Here is a 16,471-nt window from a genome sequence, read left to right on the forward strand (position 1 = left end):
AAGACTTTTCAAGTATGCAGAAGACTTATCAGAAAGGTGTAACCTGTCCTGGGCCCACAGCACAGGTTACGCTCGGCAAAGGAGGGCAGGTGTAGGTTAGCTGGGGCCTTGATATGAGGTAGACCCTGGGAAGAGAGGATTTGGAGTTGTCCTTATATTTAATTAGGGCCCATGGGGCATGGGGAACAGCTGAAGCAAGGTTGGCTGTTTTAGCATCCCTGGAAAAATAAGCTGAAACTAAAGGAACCCCCACATTCCCTGGCAAAAAAGTCTTGGGAATGGAGCCAGGAAGGTGAATTTAAGAACACCTGGTGGGGGGTATAGGCCATGGCAGGAGCCAGTCAGTCCTGCCTGAACCCACCACATGTGGACAGCAGGGGCACTGTAAACAGGGATGCTCCAAGGAGTCACTCAGGGCCTGAGCTGCCCGCTTAGCCCATCTCCAAGGAGAACCACTGTCTCACTTCCAGGGTGGAGACCAGGATGACAGTGAGTCAGACAGTGACTTCCCAACTAAAAGGACAAGAAGAGTCCATCCTTCTCTAGTCTGAGCCTTCTGCTTTAGTAGTGCCTCTGCAGTTCTATTCCCAAAAATGTGTCCACAGGGCCACACTGCACAGCTTTCTTATTGTTTACGGTGGCTCTTCTGGGCCTCTCCTCTGCCTCACATAGCCACATGCAGACAGGGCTTTCCTTGTTAAGGCCTGGGACCTCTGAAATCCCAGCCCTACTACAGTCTTTAGGAAAAGCACACAGTTGAGAGCACACACATTCATGATATGGTGGAGTGGGAGGAGACTGGGCACTGAGAAGGGTCTTTCCAGCTGCTAATCTCTTAGAGGGATCAGCATGGGGTGAAAGCTCCATTCCTCTCAGCCATTTGAGAGGTTCTTGGGCTCCTGATCCTGAAGACAGGCACTAGGTCAGCTCAATTGAGCCTTGCTGAGCTGAGACACCTAACAACGAGCAGGGAGATGGCAACCTCCCATCCTAACTCCCATGAAGCATCTTCACTTGTCTCCGGAGCACAATTTGCCTATCACAAACAGCTCTTACACAGCTTGACTGGTCACCAAATAGACAGGCAGCATGTGGCCTTTCCATAACTACCCTCTGCCCTGATATATAGCAGACCCTTAATAAGTACTTGTTAGCTGATGGACTAATTCTCTCTGGCCTCTCTGAATTCACCAAAGTCTGATCAAATGGCCCCAAAGAATAGCATAGGCCAACTGTCATCACCCCTGCCCCATGCACTGGGGAGGGGAAAGGGGGCAGTCAGATGGCCTCTAAGATGGCACTGAGCATTTGCTCTCACTGAGGCGATGTTGCCTCACTTTCCTTTACAAGCCCCCTGAGAAGAGACGGTTTAACTTCTAGTGACATCCCGCTGTGCAAGAGGGCTAAGTAAGGGACAGTGGTGGGTAGGAAGGCCTCCTAGGGGTCCTTCCGGGGCACCAGTCACACAAGACCTAGTGTGTTCTCAAGAAGGGGAAAGATAGTTGGCTTTGGTTGCCTCTAGGCTGTGAGCATATCAGAGAACTCACACCCCAAAACAAGTCTCCAGCTCCCCTCTTTCAAGTACCTAGACTTTGAAGAACACACAATTCACTCAATCCCAATAAGGAACACGCAAACACACTAGGTGCTCACCCAAAGCAATGTACCTGCAGGCACTCACAGCTGCCTTAGTCTGACCCCCTACACAAAGGGTCTGGCTGATGATACAGAATAGCAGCCTCCTCCAGGAAGACCCCAAGGGTCAGGCTCACCTGGTCCATTTGAAGACTGATTGCCTCAAAATCCAGAGTGGTCCAAGAGCCCACCCTGCTAGAGTAGGCAGGAGGACAGACTGGAGAAAAGCCAGGCCAGGTGTGCACATGCAAATTGCACTGGCCTGCACATACACGGTCCACACACAATACACACACCAAGAAGTCCACTTGGAATGCTCCAGACTCCCATAGGGCTCTGGGCCCACGCAGCAAGGACCTACAAGAAATACAAATGCTCCCAAGAGGGGCTGCTTCCTCAAAGGCCTGCAGGGAAGGAAGGCAAGTTGTGGCAGACACTATGAGCCTACCCAATGGGAGCTGCTGCCACTGCCGCTAAAAGAGAAGGAAAGGAGAGTCTGGGCCCATGGCAGTCCCTTGAGTGTCTGCACCAAGGGCTCCAGGCGGCATGTCTGGCAGGTGCAGCTCAGCTCCATGGTGATAGAGGCCAGGCACTGCCAAGTTCTTACCTCGAACATACAGGTTTGCAGGGGCCGAGTAGCGTGTGCCTGCTGAGTTGGTTGCCACACACTCGTACTTGCCTTGGTCTGACTCTTCGCTGCTCTCAATCTGCAAGGCACCTGTAGGAACACAAATAGAGTGGTCAGCCATGGCCAAGTTGAATGTGACCTGGAACATGAGGTCTTGACAGCGTCTGTGGTTTGTGTCGACCAGATGTTGCAGCTCTCCTGGGCCACACCTTTTGGCACCTGTACTGCTTCCAGGAAACTCTCCCTGAAAAGCCAGTTAACCTCCAGGCTACAACCAAGGATTGTGCTTTGGAGCACAATCCCACCCACTCTGCGGGCCAAACTCTGCTCCAGCAGGGGATGCACCCTATTCCCAATTCCACTAGGTGTCCATCACACTCCTGCCAGTCCTGGAGCCTGTTACCAGTGATCACGCCTTTAGTGCTTCTGAACACAAGGCCTGCCGGCAACTTGGAGCCAGGTGCAAGAGTGGCCTGTAGACCTGCCCACCTGGGATTCCTAAGCATGCAATGCCCTCATCAGGTAAGAACCTGAGGCTCTGGTGCCCACCAGGAAGGAAAGGGCTTGCCTGAGGGGCCTGCTGTCCAACAGCCTTTGCTCTGGCCCCCACCCTCCCCTCCCACTTCACCCCATGCTGCTGGCCCCACCCATTCCAACTCCTTTCCTCAGCCTGGTCCTGCTAAAGTGCTTCGACCCACCACGGCTCCTGCATAATTCAGGAGGCTAATGGAGGCTGCAGCTCCCACTCTGGCCAGCACCCTGAGGGGCTGCTCTGGCCACAGACGGACAGACAGGAGCCAGGACTGTGGGGGGCGGGGGGCAGGGAGCGCAGCTGGAAAAAACCTTCCCAGAGGATGGAGGGAACTGGGGCTTCGGGCCAGTCCTGGCTGGTCCAGGTAGGGGAGTCAAGGTAGAGGGCCAGAATAGGGGTGAAGCCACTTGCCTTGGCCAGCTCCCAGCCCTAGTAACCAACACTTTAAAAAAACTATGAGAATACTTTGGGCAAGCTATTGGTGACAGTAAAACCCATGGGGCACAGAAGCAACATGCCCCTCCCTGGAACAGTCCAACAGACAATTACACCCACACAGGACAGTCCAACGGATAGTTAATAATCCCCACAGGACACAGTCTGACAGAAAACCACCTCCTGCACAGAACAACCCGAATGACCCTAATAGTCCCCACCCCCACCCCAGAACCTGGGGTGACTGATGATCACACCTACACAGGACAAACAGAAGTTGCTAGGCCCCACATAACTGGACTGAATAGGAGCCACAGGAAGAGTTCCAAGCCATGTTCTCACAGCCCAGGCCCAAGGGGAGCACCACAGTGGGTGCAAGCTATAGCCCCTTTATGACCAGGCATCCCTCTTTCATCTACACCCTGGGCAGCAAGAGGGGCTATGAACAACCAAGGGGCTGGGAGTTGGAGGGAGAGGGAGTGCCACCAATGAAGGACAAAGGACTGGCCTATTTCTGTGGTTCTGAATTCAGACCTCCCATTGGCATCAGGGAGTATCAGAGCCTAGTGCACATGCCAAATACCATCTCCTGCAATAACGGCCCTGATGCACCCCCAAAAGGTCATGTTTATGGGATGGATGGACACTGTTACAGAAAATGTTCATTCAAGCAGGTGAGGGCCAGGCCCCTGACTGGTGGGGGCTGCCCTAAGGTCAGCTTAGCAGGGGTTCAAGGGAGACTGAGTGGCTAGTAACACAGGCTGGGGGCAGGAAGTGCTGCCTGGGTAGGATTCCAGCCCATGGGAGGGGGAAGCTGCCTTTTAACACAAGCCTAAGACTGGTCAGGAGCCCCAACACAGACCCTGTGACTACCTGAACACGGAAACCCCCAAATCTGATACCAACACCAAGACCCAGCAGTAGGGAGTGCACAGAGTCAGAATGTGCTGAGTGGATGTGTGGGGAGAACCTGAGGGGCATAGGGAGATCTGGAGGGATGCAGGTGAAGTGAGTCCTGTCCTCAGGTGATGGCAATAAGGCAACTTCCCTTCCTACCCTGAACTTCTGCCTTGAGTACCCTGGCCTTGAACTCTGAAGGCCAAGATACACCCACAAACACTGAGGAATGTGGGGAGAAAAATAACAGGATTAAAAACAAAAGCCACAGTTTTACAAGATGCCATTCACATTATCATTCTCTCCTCTAATTTGGATGGACCCGTGTGTAGGTGGCCTTGGCCCTAATTCAAAGAGGAGTAAATGAGAGATGGTCAATTTTTTTTAAAAGATCACACAGGTGGCGAGTTAGACTTGCACCTAGATCCAATGAATCCAGAATCTGCTTTCTAACCACTAGTTTGCAGGACCTGTTACATGAATGTAGCTTGGCAGGACTCCAAGCTGATAGGTCAGGGGACCTAGTTATGTCTGAGCCTGTTTATTTCCCTGTTGTTATCCCAGTATCTCAAGTCTTAAGCAATGAATATTTCTTCTAGTCAATGCAAGGCTGAAGGAACTTAAGGGATGATTCTTATTTGACTACAGGACCAAGACACTAAAGGGGAAGTCAAGTAATAATTGAGATTCCCCAAGAAAAAGATGTTCAAAGGGAAAGGTGAGGTTTAGCTATGCTCTCTAATCTATAGGAAGCATCTCCATTTATGGCCAGCCTTAGGGGCAAGCTGGGTTTCACTGTGGGAGACAGCTGGGTCCCTTCTGTGGGGCTGCCTGGAAGGTGTGGGCAGCAGGGCTTGCCATCCAAGGCAGGGCTCCGCTACTTTCTCCACAACTCAGACTTGCAATGAATGAGTCCACAGGAGGGAATGACTGAGTGGAGGTGTGTGGTGGCTGGTGGTGTTGGGGGGCTGGAGCTGGAAATGAAGAGGCTGGAGAGGTCGGGATGGGGATGGGGAGGTGACGGACTGGACGGGATGGAGTGGAGGTGACAGCAGTGGCGGAGGTGTGGTGTGGAGAGATGCACGGAGAGCATTCTTACCTCTGATTGGTGAACCACCTGGCGAGGTAATTTGAATGCAAATAAGATCAGAGAGAAGCATTAGTACAAAAGAAAGGAAAGCCACACAAAGCCAAATCAGATAAAATAAAACACAAGAAAGGGCCTTAAACATATGGAGAACTTGAGGCCTGAGTTCAGCCCACACAGATGTGTGAGCAAGCACCAGGTTGGGCTATGCTGAGTGAAGGTGAAGCATGTTCCCCAGGTCACTGGCACTGCTCTGAGGAGGTGAGGCAGGGGTTAGCAGGGCTGGGGGTGACAGGAGTCAAGAAGGTTTGTCAGGGTTCCTGCAGCTCCCGCTAGTTGGGCAAATGGAGGGGAAAGGAAAGAAAAGAGGCAGCAACCTCCCTCTGCATTCCACCCAAATACCATAGGGAAATAAGTTTGCAAACACAGGACTTACCAAGACCAAACCTGGGGAGTTTGAGCAGGAAGAAGGTAGGGTTAGGTGTGGGGTCAGGGTGTTCCCAGAGGTCAGCACCAGACCATGTCTCACAAACAGACCAGCCCACAGCTGGCATTGGAAGTGGCAGGACTCAATCAACTCATATCCCACAGCAGTCTCCCTAGGAAGTCCACCCGACCTTGCTAAAGATGGAAGGACTGCCGAGACCCCTTAGCCTGACTGGTGAGAGGTAGAGGCCAGAGCCCACTCCTTGCCTAATGCCTCATAACCCTGGGAACTGACAGCAAAAAAGGGTCAGGCACTTGCCCTCCAAATCCATGACTCTTACGACATCCAAGCAGGTTCCTTTTGACAGGTCCCTCCTCTGAGGCTCAGGCCCCCTGTTCAACCACTGCCGTATTCAGGAGTGGGGAACCTAGGGGTAGAGCAGGACTAACTCCATCTACCCTGGACTTTCCTGCCAGCTTCTGGGGGATGGAAGTGTGCAGAGAGACACACACCATTCATGGTCTCCCTGAACCTGACAATGTCCACCTGGAGGAAAATCCACCTCTATACATACAGAAGAAAAGAGAGGCTGAGAAATATTAAGCAGCTTGCCCAAAGCCCAAGGACACAGTCTGTAAGTGAGGTGGCAGGATTTGATCAGTCCATCCTGCTCACAGCCTTCCCCCTGGACAAGACCGCCTCCTGCAGACAAAACCTGGGAGAAGGCAAAGGCAGCTGCTGGGACAGGGGTGTGTCTGAGGGGTGCACTGAGAAGTGGAAAGAATCATCACCGTGACTGAGCAGGGATCCCGGAGAATCTTTCAGGAGTCCACAACATTCAAACTATTTCTATCATACTAGGAAATAGTTTGTCATATTCACCCTCTTTCTCTCACGAACATACAGCAGAGTTTTTTAGAGGACAAGCCATATGTGATAGCGTAACAGGCTGAATGCAGGAGCATATATGGGAGTCTAGCTGCCTTCCATCAAGCCCCAAATTAAACAGATTTGTTAAAGTGTAAAACAATGAGGTTTTTCTCACTAATTTTTGTTTTAGAAAATTATTTTTTACTTAAAATGTTATTTATATTAAAATATAATAGGTTTTTAAGTTATTTTAAAATAGATTAGTAAATATTTTAATCTTTTCAGTTTTAATCATTGATAGATAAAATTCACACAAACCAAAGCTCCCTAAGGTCATCTGATAATTACAAGTAAAGATCCTGCAAGTTGACAGCTGCTGACAGACATGCTCCTATGGTCTGGGCCAGAGCTCAGGTTGGGGTGGATTGTGTACAATCCAGGTCTGGGAACCCCCCATCCCCTGGCTTCAGTTCTTCCAAAACCTAACCTGCTGACCTCTCAGAACTGCAATTTCCCTACCAAACTGAGAGAATTTGCCTTTTCCATTTCACAAGACAGGTGTAAGGAACTAAAGGGGACCCATTAGTCAGTCACCCCAGGAGTGTGCTCATGCTCAAGAGGCACCAGTGAGCTCAGGGCCAAAGGGAAACCATGACCACACAATGACAATGTGATTTTCTGGAAGACCCAGCCAGGCAGAGCAGAGAAAGGTAGAAGGGCTCTTCCAGTCAAGAGCTGGGGCTAACTAGCAGAATAAGGGGCAGTAGATATTCTTCCTGCTGGGGTCAGCAGGCCTCTTCCTGCAGCCAAATGCCGCCATCTCTTCTTGAGGCTATAGGTCTCGTTCAGGTTCTGTGGACATGGTAAGACTGTCCTTCTACAGTGGCAGGGACAGAGGCTTACTCACTCAGGCCATATGGGAACACAGGAAGCCTCAGAGTGCTGTCCAGGCTTGGCAGAACTTATGGGCTAACAGTACCTCTCGTAACACAGTAGTGGTCTTGAGCCCCACTTGGAAGTCAGCCTGCTTAACACTTCCTGCTTGTGACTCTATTTCCATATGCTCTGAACTTATCCTTGTTTCCCTGGGCCCACGCCAGGTCTCAAGTTCCAGTGGTCCATAGATTATAGTGTTCAGGAGTCACATTGCTGCAGTAAAGAAAGAGGCTATAGAACAGCATCCACACCTCAGCAGCATGTGCTGCCAGCCACCCTGACTAGCTCATGCTCTAGGGGCCACATCCTAGTTGGATGTACTATGGGGATCAGATAACAGAAAATGGAGGACTTCTTGGTACTGGCCAGTGGGGGCCTGAGGCCTGAAGATGGGACTGTGCAGATCTAGAGCCCTAGTAAAGTCCAGCTACTCCAGTGGCCCCAGGTTGACCTCCCAGGGGAGCTCTCAGACCTGAGTCCCAATCTCCATGTGTAACCCCAGGTGACTTCCTTAACTCAGCTGTGAACGGGCATGTTAATCCAGCCTGTCCTACTTCACAGAGTTGCAGCAGTCAGCTGCAACAAAGGGCAGGAAAGCGCTTTGTAAACTGTTGGTGAAGCGTAAACCATCAAGATCCTTGTAAATAGTGTCCAGGGGCCTGACTCCACTCCATGAAGGGATGTTACTGTAAAATGTGCATGGAATAGCCTCGGCACCCTTCCAAATGTTAACAGGCAGGACAGCAGCAACTGGGGTCCAGGGTCACAGGCAAGAGTCAGGCAGGGATGGGGAGAGATCCTGTTGTACCTGCAAAGATGGGATGCTGAGGCCCCTCAGGTACCACATAGCTCTATCCTAAAAGCTAGACCCTAAGCCTTAAGCTAGACCCTATGACCCATAAATCTCAGCTCCAGATGGTAGGAATGACCAAACAAGGACTGAATATTAGTTTTCAGAGACAAGTACCAAAGATCAAGTTCATAAAATCATTCATTCAACAAGGGCTCAGAGAGACCTGACCTATAGCTGGGCTTGGGGGCATTTCTCTAAACAGAGTTAGTCCCTTGCAGGTTCTCCCTGCAAGGAATGCCTAGCTTAGCTGGGGCCAGATGCTAACAACATGAAGCAGGATGAGTCCCGCATGAGTAGGCTGAGGCCAAGAAGGTTGGAGGCCTTCAAGTGGAAGACCCAGGTGAACTGAGGGCCAAGAGGTGAGCAAGGGTACAGTGTGGCTCAATGTGAGTCGGGGAGTGGCAGGAGGCAGGGAGAACTCTATTCACAGGGCCCTTACCAAAGGCTAGCCAGTAAACCGATAGTCCTTGTCTCACTACTTAACATAGCTTCTTTCAAAGATGAGAAAACTGACAAAGTTCATTTAATTGGGGCCACAGAGCTAGGAAGGGTACAGCTGGGACCCAATGAGATAAAGCTGGAGACATGGGCAGGGGAAGATCAAGGGTTCTGCTAGCCTTGTCCAGGAGCACGTATTTGACCACGTAGGCCTGGTCAAAGGTCATGGGCCCAGGGTCCACCCCTGAGGTTGTCAGAGCACAGGAGGAACACAAGCAGATCTCTGACAGCTGCTGGAAGATGGATTCTCAGGAAAGCCTGCAGATAGGGAGAGTGGGGTTTGGTGCCCTCAAATAGGATAAAGGCAGTGAAAGGAAAGAAGGGGACCAATTTGAGAGCCATGTGGGTGATAAACCAAGAGAATTTTGTTCTTTACTGGAGTAGGAGTTGGGTGTCCTCCAGATTTCAGATTGGGGGATGCCACTCCTGGAGAGGGTCAACAGGAGAAGAGCCTAACTAACTGGGGAGAGGGTCATCACTTGTTCCAGTCAGGGTGATATAGGGAAGCAAACAGATTTTGTGACCTAGAGCTCTGGTAAGCTATTTGGGCTGGAAAGACAGAGGTAGGAACTACAGATAAGGACAGCATCTGAAGCTCTAGGAGTAGTGAGTTCACCTGTCTGGGGAAAGGCTGTGTCTGTGGGGCAAGGACTGGGTTCCCAGGCTCTTGGGTTGGAGGAACCTGCAGTCGAAGATGCTGCTGTAAGGGAGGGGCACTTGGGGACTCAGACAGGGGTCAGGAGAGGCACAGCCCAGGAGAAGTGAGAAGAAGTGGTCAAGGTGGAGGAAGGGGTGTCAGCCACTGCTGACAGGACAAGGAGATGAGGTCTGAATAGCACCTAGTGAAATGACGGGCAGAGAAGGGGTGGCACAAGGCCTGGCACACAGCGAGTAGCACATAAATACTTGATGAACAAACGCTTGAGACGGCAGGGCTTCCCAGAACTACTGCTGCCAGTCAGTCAATGCCATTCCGGGGAGGAGTCAAGTCTGTGGGGAGAACTGTCTGGCTGCTTGGGGAGCCTGCCTGGGGGACCTGAGAGGAAATGCAGAGGAGCTGAGCCATGCCGGCTGCTGTGCAGGGCTGGGCAGCGGCCACAAACACCGCCGGACCGTTTCCTGCCTTGATTATGGCTGTTTTAATTAACTTCGCTACAGCTGCCTCCATCTTGTTGAGTTTTAATTAAATTAAATGAGCTAACACTTCGTGGGCTGTCTCAGGCGGCCGTGGCTAGGGCCAGAATCCTGCCCCACTGGGTGGCTCATCTCTCCCTCCTCTCCCTGGGCACCAAGAGGGTGTGTGCCTGTTGGGAGTTGGTAGGGAGGGACTGGCACCCCTGGGAGTGGTGGGGCACTTCTAAAGCCAGCAGAGGCCCCCAGAGGGGTATAGTCGTGTTCTTCTAAGGGTTGGCAGCACAGCAGACAGATGACAGGGGCTCTGGCCACTCCTGGCCATCCTGCCTGAGAACCACCATCCCGCAGCTCGTAGGGTTTCTGGAGTTAAGGTCTATGGGTCCAGCTTGAGCTGGCAGCAGATGCAGAATGCAGCCAAGCTGATTCAGAGCCTCCTTTCCCGCCCGCTCAGTTCCCACAAAAACTGAATCAATTTTCTTGGCGGGAGTCTTGTAGGCAGATCGATCAACGGGGCGACACCTCCTGCCTGGTCACAATGGCATCCTTGCTCCCAGGACTCCAACTTGGCTCGACTGAGAAATCCAGAGGAGACAGGTGGCCCTGGTGGCCAAGGGATGGCAGCAAGTCCCCCTGTTTCCAGGCCCCTGAGGTCCAGCCTTTTGAAACCTAATGAATCAAACATCTTTGGTCTCTTTCCCAGTGAAGTCCTGCTGTCTAGAGAAGAATCATCCCGGCCGTGTCTCAGGCAAGACTACAGGGAAAGTGGAGGATGAATACCCACAGACACATTCGCAGAGCGTGCCACACATGATAGTATGTCACATGTGCTGGGAGGCGCAGAACTGGTCTAGTCTGGAGTCTGACAATCCTAGGAAGATATAGGCAGAGCTAAGAAGATCTCTCCACCAAGTCATCTTCCCTGGACCAGGCAGTTCTGCAACAAGTTCCAGCCTCCCCCAATGGCAGCGCTCTGCTCAGCCCAAAGGGTCAGCCCCAGACACCTAGGCCCAAAAGGGAAGACTGTGTGGGATTCTGGCAAGATGCCTTTCCCAAGGTCTTTGTGACTCCTTCATCCCTGCCCTCAGCTCACCTGAACGCAGCTGTTTGATGCGCCCATTGCTGGTGGCAGGGTCCACAGGAAGGAAGTCTTTGAACCAAGAGATCTCAGGATCTGGATTCCCACCAGCTGCACACAGCATGGTGGCCGTGCGCGCCTTCTCCACCACCTTCAGCTGAGGCCCCATGTCGATGGTGGGGAACCCAGATGGCAGCTGTTCCTCTGTAGACAAGACAGTGATGTGCATGTTAGGGCTGGCCCTGCCTGCCCCCAGGACCTCTCTGTGTCCCCTGACTCCCAGGTTGGCTGGGATACACAAAACCCTTCTTTCCCCTACCTCTGATTTCTAAGCATGAGGCCTACCCTGATGTGAGGAACCAGGGTCCTAACTCACTTTTGGCAGGGCTGGGGGCTGCAGCAGGGCCCACCCCTACCCCTTTGGTGAGTTTCCAGGTCTCAGAAATAATGCCTCAGACTGAAGTCGTCAGCAGTTATCTCTCTAGGCCCTGGGAAGAATGAGATCAATGCTCTACTGGCTGTAGTAGAAAGTGCTGCATGGACACCAGGCTGCGAAAGGGGGGCGGGGGCAGCTCCCACAGCATCAAATCACAACCCAGACAGAGCCCTGCCTCTGCTCCCAAGTCAGCATGCAAGGTGCTTCTCTTCTACCTGCATCCCCTTCAGCTCCACATACGGCAGAATGCCATGACCCTGGGCACCCTGCCCTATCACTGATCCTCTTCTACTTCTGGTCCCATCCCTGACCCCTTCTCTATAGCAGCCTTGACCCTGAGCCGCCTCCCTCTCCTCCCTCTCTCTCTCTTAGTCTGGCCCCTGGGAACTATGTTCAGACCTGGGGATCATGCCTGAGCATGATGACAAAAAAGCTCTATGGAGACATCAAACACTGGTGGAAGGAGGAAAAACTCCCTGCCCCTTCTCCCAGCTTTCCAGGAGTTGGCAGCGCACAGAGGAGTTAACTTCCGAGGGACCAACAGGAATTGATAGCAGCAGCCTGTTCCCCACCCTTTGATAGAATGAGGAGGTAGCAGGTCAGGTCCTGGACTAGAATAGACCAAGTGGAATTTCCATTTCCATCTGTAAGAACTTTAAGACCTGGGTACATTCTCTAGTCTTTCTGTGCGTCTACTTTTATCTGTCCATGGGGTTCAAGTGCCCACCCCATATGCCTTGTAAAGCCACCTAAAGGACACCTGGAAATGCATGCAAGGTGTCAGAGAGGTATATGATAGAATCCACATTCATACTAGAGGGCATTATTTTAACTAGCAAGGGCTGAATTTCTGGGGCAGATAGGTACTGAGGATAGGGCCTGTGGTGCCCTTTCCTGTCCTCAGCTGGCAAGAGGCCCTCCCCATTGGGACAACCATCAAGTATATCAGTGCCTCTCTGCCAACAAGGATGCCAGGCACACCCAATGGGGCAAAGGAATATTTGCTGTTTGTCCACCTCCTGGCTAGAAGCTGGGTTCTGTGGTAGGGGAGATCACTCTGTACCTTTCTCCCACAGGCCCAGCCCAAGACGGGTGAGTGGGACACTTGCTGAGATCAGGCTCCTATACCAGAGGAAAAGCATGTAACATCCTCTGAAGGGAACAAAGTAAAGACTGGCAGAGCCAACCCTCCCTGGAGACTCTTGGGAGTCCCCAGGGGAAGGATTAGGGGGATAGGGAGGAAAGGAAACTGGAGGAGCCCCAATAGGCAGACTAAGACATGGCTCTATCTTCTGCCAGACCTCTGGGGAACTGCAAATGCCAGGGGCATCCCAAAGGGGCTAAGGATCATCAGGAGAAAGGGTCTTGGGTTGGGGAGCAGGAGGACTCCGAGGATGGCTTCTCCTCCCAGCCTTCCCCAGGAGTTGGCTGTGTGCTTCCCAACTTGCAGTCCTATAAATTCCGGATATAAACCCAGCATCTCCTTGGCTGTAAATATGATCCCACGGTGACCTGACTTTCAGCTCTGAGTTTTGAAAGGACAGTAGCAAAAGAATGAAGGTAGAATGGAAATGAGGAGGATGTGGGATGCACCTAGCAAAGGAATAGCTTCCTTTAGTCCTTCCATCACTTGTTTTCACAGGTAAGTCCAAGCAAGACCTGAGGCCCAGGGTTCCCTCCCCATTCTCCTCCAGCAGCTGGAGGACACTGGGGGATGCCAGAGCCATCCTACCTACCAGGGCACCAGATTAGCTTTTCCTAGACCTCATTCCTATCTGCTCAGCAAATGGAGGGGGTAGGGGGTAGCCAGGGTCTGCCACAGTCAGACCCAAGAGTTAGCTGGCCTTCATTTCTACCTGCAAAGTAAAGATCAAGGAGAAGGAAAGAAGTATGATCATCTGAGGCCATGTCCTGGGAGTCTACTCTGAATTCCTGACACGGGGAAGGTCTTTGGGATTTGTGCCAAATTAAGGACAATTAATTTTCCTTCCTCAATTATCACGCCCTCAATGGCTCTGTCTTTGGCTCAGATCATCCCTCAGGCACTGCTGCCAGAGCCTAAAACCAGCAAGTGTGAAGAGCTGTCCATAAAACAGCAGAACCCAAAAGCCAGTCCCTTGCGCCATCTAGACTTCTAGGCAGCACTGGGAAGACTGCTGTTCTGCCACCTCTGGGAGAAGAAGGAGGTCTTCTCACAGGAGGACTTCAGCCCTACAGGGTGACCAGCTGCTGCTTCTTCCTTCTCTTCCACTCCAGAGTCTCCAGCACAAATAGCCAAGGAGGGCAGTGTTTCCTGATGGCTGCCACATGCCTCATCCTACCTTGGTGTTAACTGACACATCCATCAGACCAGCACACTGAAACCCCACCCCTCGCCACCCAAGTACCCACTGGAGCTACGTCCACACTGGCCTGAACAACTCAGGTTAAGAACCAGGACAAATTCCTCAGGCTAATGCCATACAGTCACTCCAAACCCATAGATAACTGGGAAAACAGACCCAGACACAAGGGATGAAAGGTTAGATTACATGTATGGAGCATTTACTCTGATGTAGATTATACATTAAAATGCTTTACAAAACAACAATCTTTACCAAAACCTTAGGAGGTGCAAGAGCAACTGGGCTGAGAGAGATCTAGAAACCTGCCCAAGGTCATTCATTTAAATCAGAGGTGGGCTTGGATGAAAGCAGGTGGTAGAACCCCAGCCCCAGTGTTCTCAACCAGCAGGGCAGGGGGAGAGAGATGAAGGGTACCCCTGGGGAGAGCACCTCTCCAGTACCACTCCTTCAGCCTGCTCCTGGCTCAGTGGCTCCACTCACCATGGACCCCTGCACACAAGCTGCAGTGTTTCCATATATTGAAAAGCAAACCCCAGTGTCTCCCACACATGGACACCCCAGCACAGACCCACGTTCCAACAGTGGGACGCTTGGGTCACACTGAGGCCATTCCAAATGCATCCGTCCTGATAGTGCAGCGCTGCCGACATAGGAGGGCCCCTCCCCCCTCCAGGCCACCCTGTAACCATGGTGACAGCAGAGAGGCGGTGCCACCATGAAAGGGCTGCACGTGTTCGTGTCTGTGCGGGTGAGCGTCTCCAAGGTCCAACTGGGCACCGCCCTTCAGCCCCAGCTTAGCTGTGTCCCCACCAGGGACCCCGCTCCCCAACCCCAGGGAGCCCTCAAGGCACTTAGGTTTCTGGTTCCACCAACAAGGTGCTGCAGCGACTGGTACAGTATGAGAGGGCCCACAGCTGCCTCTAAAGATGCAGCACCCTGAAGCATCTGTTTTGGGCTAGGCCCTCCATCCTCTGACAAGAGGGTATCCTGGCTGGAAAGAGAAGCACACCAGGACTTTAGGACACTTCAGAGGTACCCAGGAGCCCAGTCTCCACATCTGTTTGTAAATTCTGCCTCCATACATAGTTACATAGCAGAGCACACACCCTGAGGGTCTGACATGCCTGCACACATCCGTGTGCGTCTGTGCTGGGTGCCCACGTGGGCATGAATGGCCCCACATCCAACTGTGATGGCCTATAGATACCAATGCAGCAGGGGCACCTGTTCCCTTCTTTGGGGAGGTCCTGTTGCCCCATGGGCAGAGGTAGATGACAGGGCATATGTGCATGCGAGTAGGCAGCATTTTGGGGAGTTTAAGGATAGGGTGGGGTGGGGGTGGAGGAAGCTTAGCTAAGTTCCCAAGTGGTAGAGTTGATCAATCTGACTCTACTACTTATCTGCTACCTTGGTGGCTTCCTGGAAGAGGGAGATTCAAGAATAGGAACCCCTTGAACATAGGAGGCAGAACGCTTTGAGGGGCCAGGTTGGGAAGGACTGACTGAGTCAAGGCCAAGAGGAGGGTAAAGTCTGGTGGGAGCTGAGGCATGTGCTGGGGTCCTAACAGATGAAGACAGAGTAGAGGTGGATGATTAGTTTAGGCAGGCTGTAATGACTTGGAGGGGGCAGGCTGCTGAGGATCCCTGGAAAGCACACACATGTCTCTTTGTCCAGCTCAGCCTAAGATGCCTAAGGCGAGTCTGGACCAGAGGGAGGGGGTTGCACCAGGGAAGCTAACAGATGGAGATGCCTTACAGGGTCCCAGGGCAGGCAGCACCGTCTGTCAGCACGACCTCCTCACCCATGTTTACCCAGACTCATGGTGTCTCTATGCAGGCAGGCACACACATACACAGGCTCCCTGGGGTGGCACCGTCTGTGAGCCTGACCCCCACTCCTGTGTGAGTGTTGAGCCTGGCCTCACCCTGTCTCTGCACACACAGTCACCTTAGAAACATGCACAGCCAGGGACCCAAAGATACACATGGAGAAAGAGACAGGTGCAAAAATAGAAACCTACATGTGCATATGGAGGGGCATCTGCAGTGACAAGCACCTGTGGAAACAGACTCCCACAAGTAGAGCCAGAGGCTGTGCTCACGGAGACAGGGAACACACATGTAGGAACATGCAGAGTCAGAGACAGCCCTGTGCAAACACAGGCACCTGGAGACACACGCAGGGCCTGAAAAAAATGAAGGAACCTCTAGAGTGATGGGGCTGCCAGCTCCCCCTGCCCTTCAGGCACCCAAGGAAGAAGCCAAGGCCACCTCAGTCCTGTCCCTGAGGTACCTCTAGGCTCAACAGGGGCAGGACCAAGACACCTCCCAGCAAATCAGAAGGCCTCTCCACACCTTCAGGTTCTCATACCCACTCCTAGGTTCCCAGGCTGCAAAGGGGGCCCAGGGAGCCCTGAGCCCATCTCCCTTCGCAGCTTTCAGTGTCGATTTTCAGCTGTTTTTGCAAGAGAAAACTCCCACCTCTTCCAGCACTCAGATTTCATCAAACTTGGCATCTTAAAAGCCTGTTTTGTTTTGAATCTGAGCTGTTTGGGGCTTGTCGGCAGCCACGGCCTCCCTCTCTCAGTAATCCCCCCTCCCTTGGGCTTCCCTGGCGTTCCACATTGCCCTACTCAACCTGGTTGGTGAGGCCTCCCCACCACACAGACCCAGGGAACCCAGGG

The 16,471-nt window shown here is 52.4% G+C and overlaps 1 protein-coding gene across 19 annotated transcripts in view; it reads right to left on the minus strand.

The window, feature by feature from the left end:
• Positions 1 to 16,471, minus strand: part of Ptprf (protein tyrosine phosphatase receptor type F) — a 76,545-nt gene that overhangs the window by 38,495 nt on the left and 21,579 nt on the right. For 10 of the 19 annotated variants that reach the window (XM_048815570.1, XM_048815557.1, XM_048815565.1 and 7 more), the window contains exons 5-7: positions 11,023 to 11,211; positions 5,227 to 5,244; positions 2,243 to 2,353 (exon numbers count right to left, since the gene is read on the minus strand). In XM_048815570.1, coding sequence (XP_048671527.1) covers positions 2,243 to 2,353; positions 5,227 to 5,244; positions 11,023 to 11,211 — 318 coding nt within the window. The remainder of the gene's footprint in view (positions 1 to 2,242; positions 2,354 to 5,226; positions 5,245 to 11,022; positions 11,212 to 16,471) is intronic. The other 9 variants (XM_048815572.1, XM_048815566.1, XM_048815571.1 and 6 more) reach the window with 1 other exon arrangement.

This window comes from Marmota marmota, unplaced genomic scaffold (assembly GCF_001458135.2).
Source record: "Marmota marmota marmota unplaced genomic scaffold, marMar, whole genome shotgun sequence".
Classification (NCBI taxonomy): domain Eukaryota; kingdom Metazoa; phylum Chordata; class Mammalia; order Rodentia; family Sciuridae; genus Marmota; species Marmota marmota.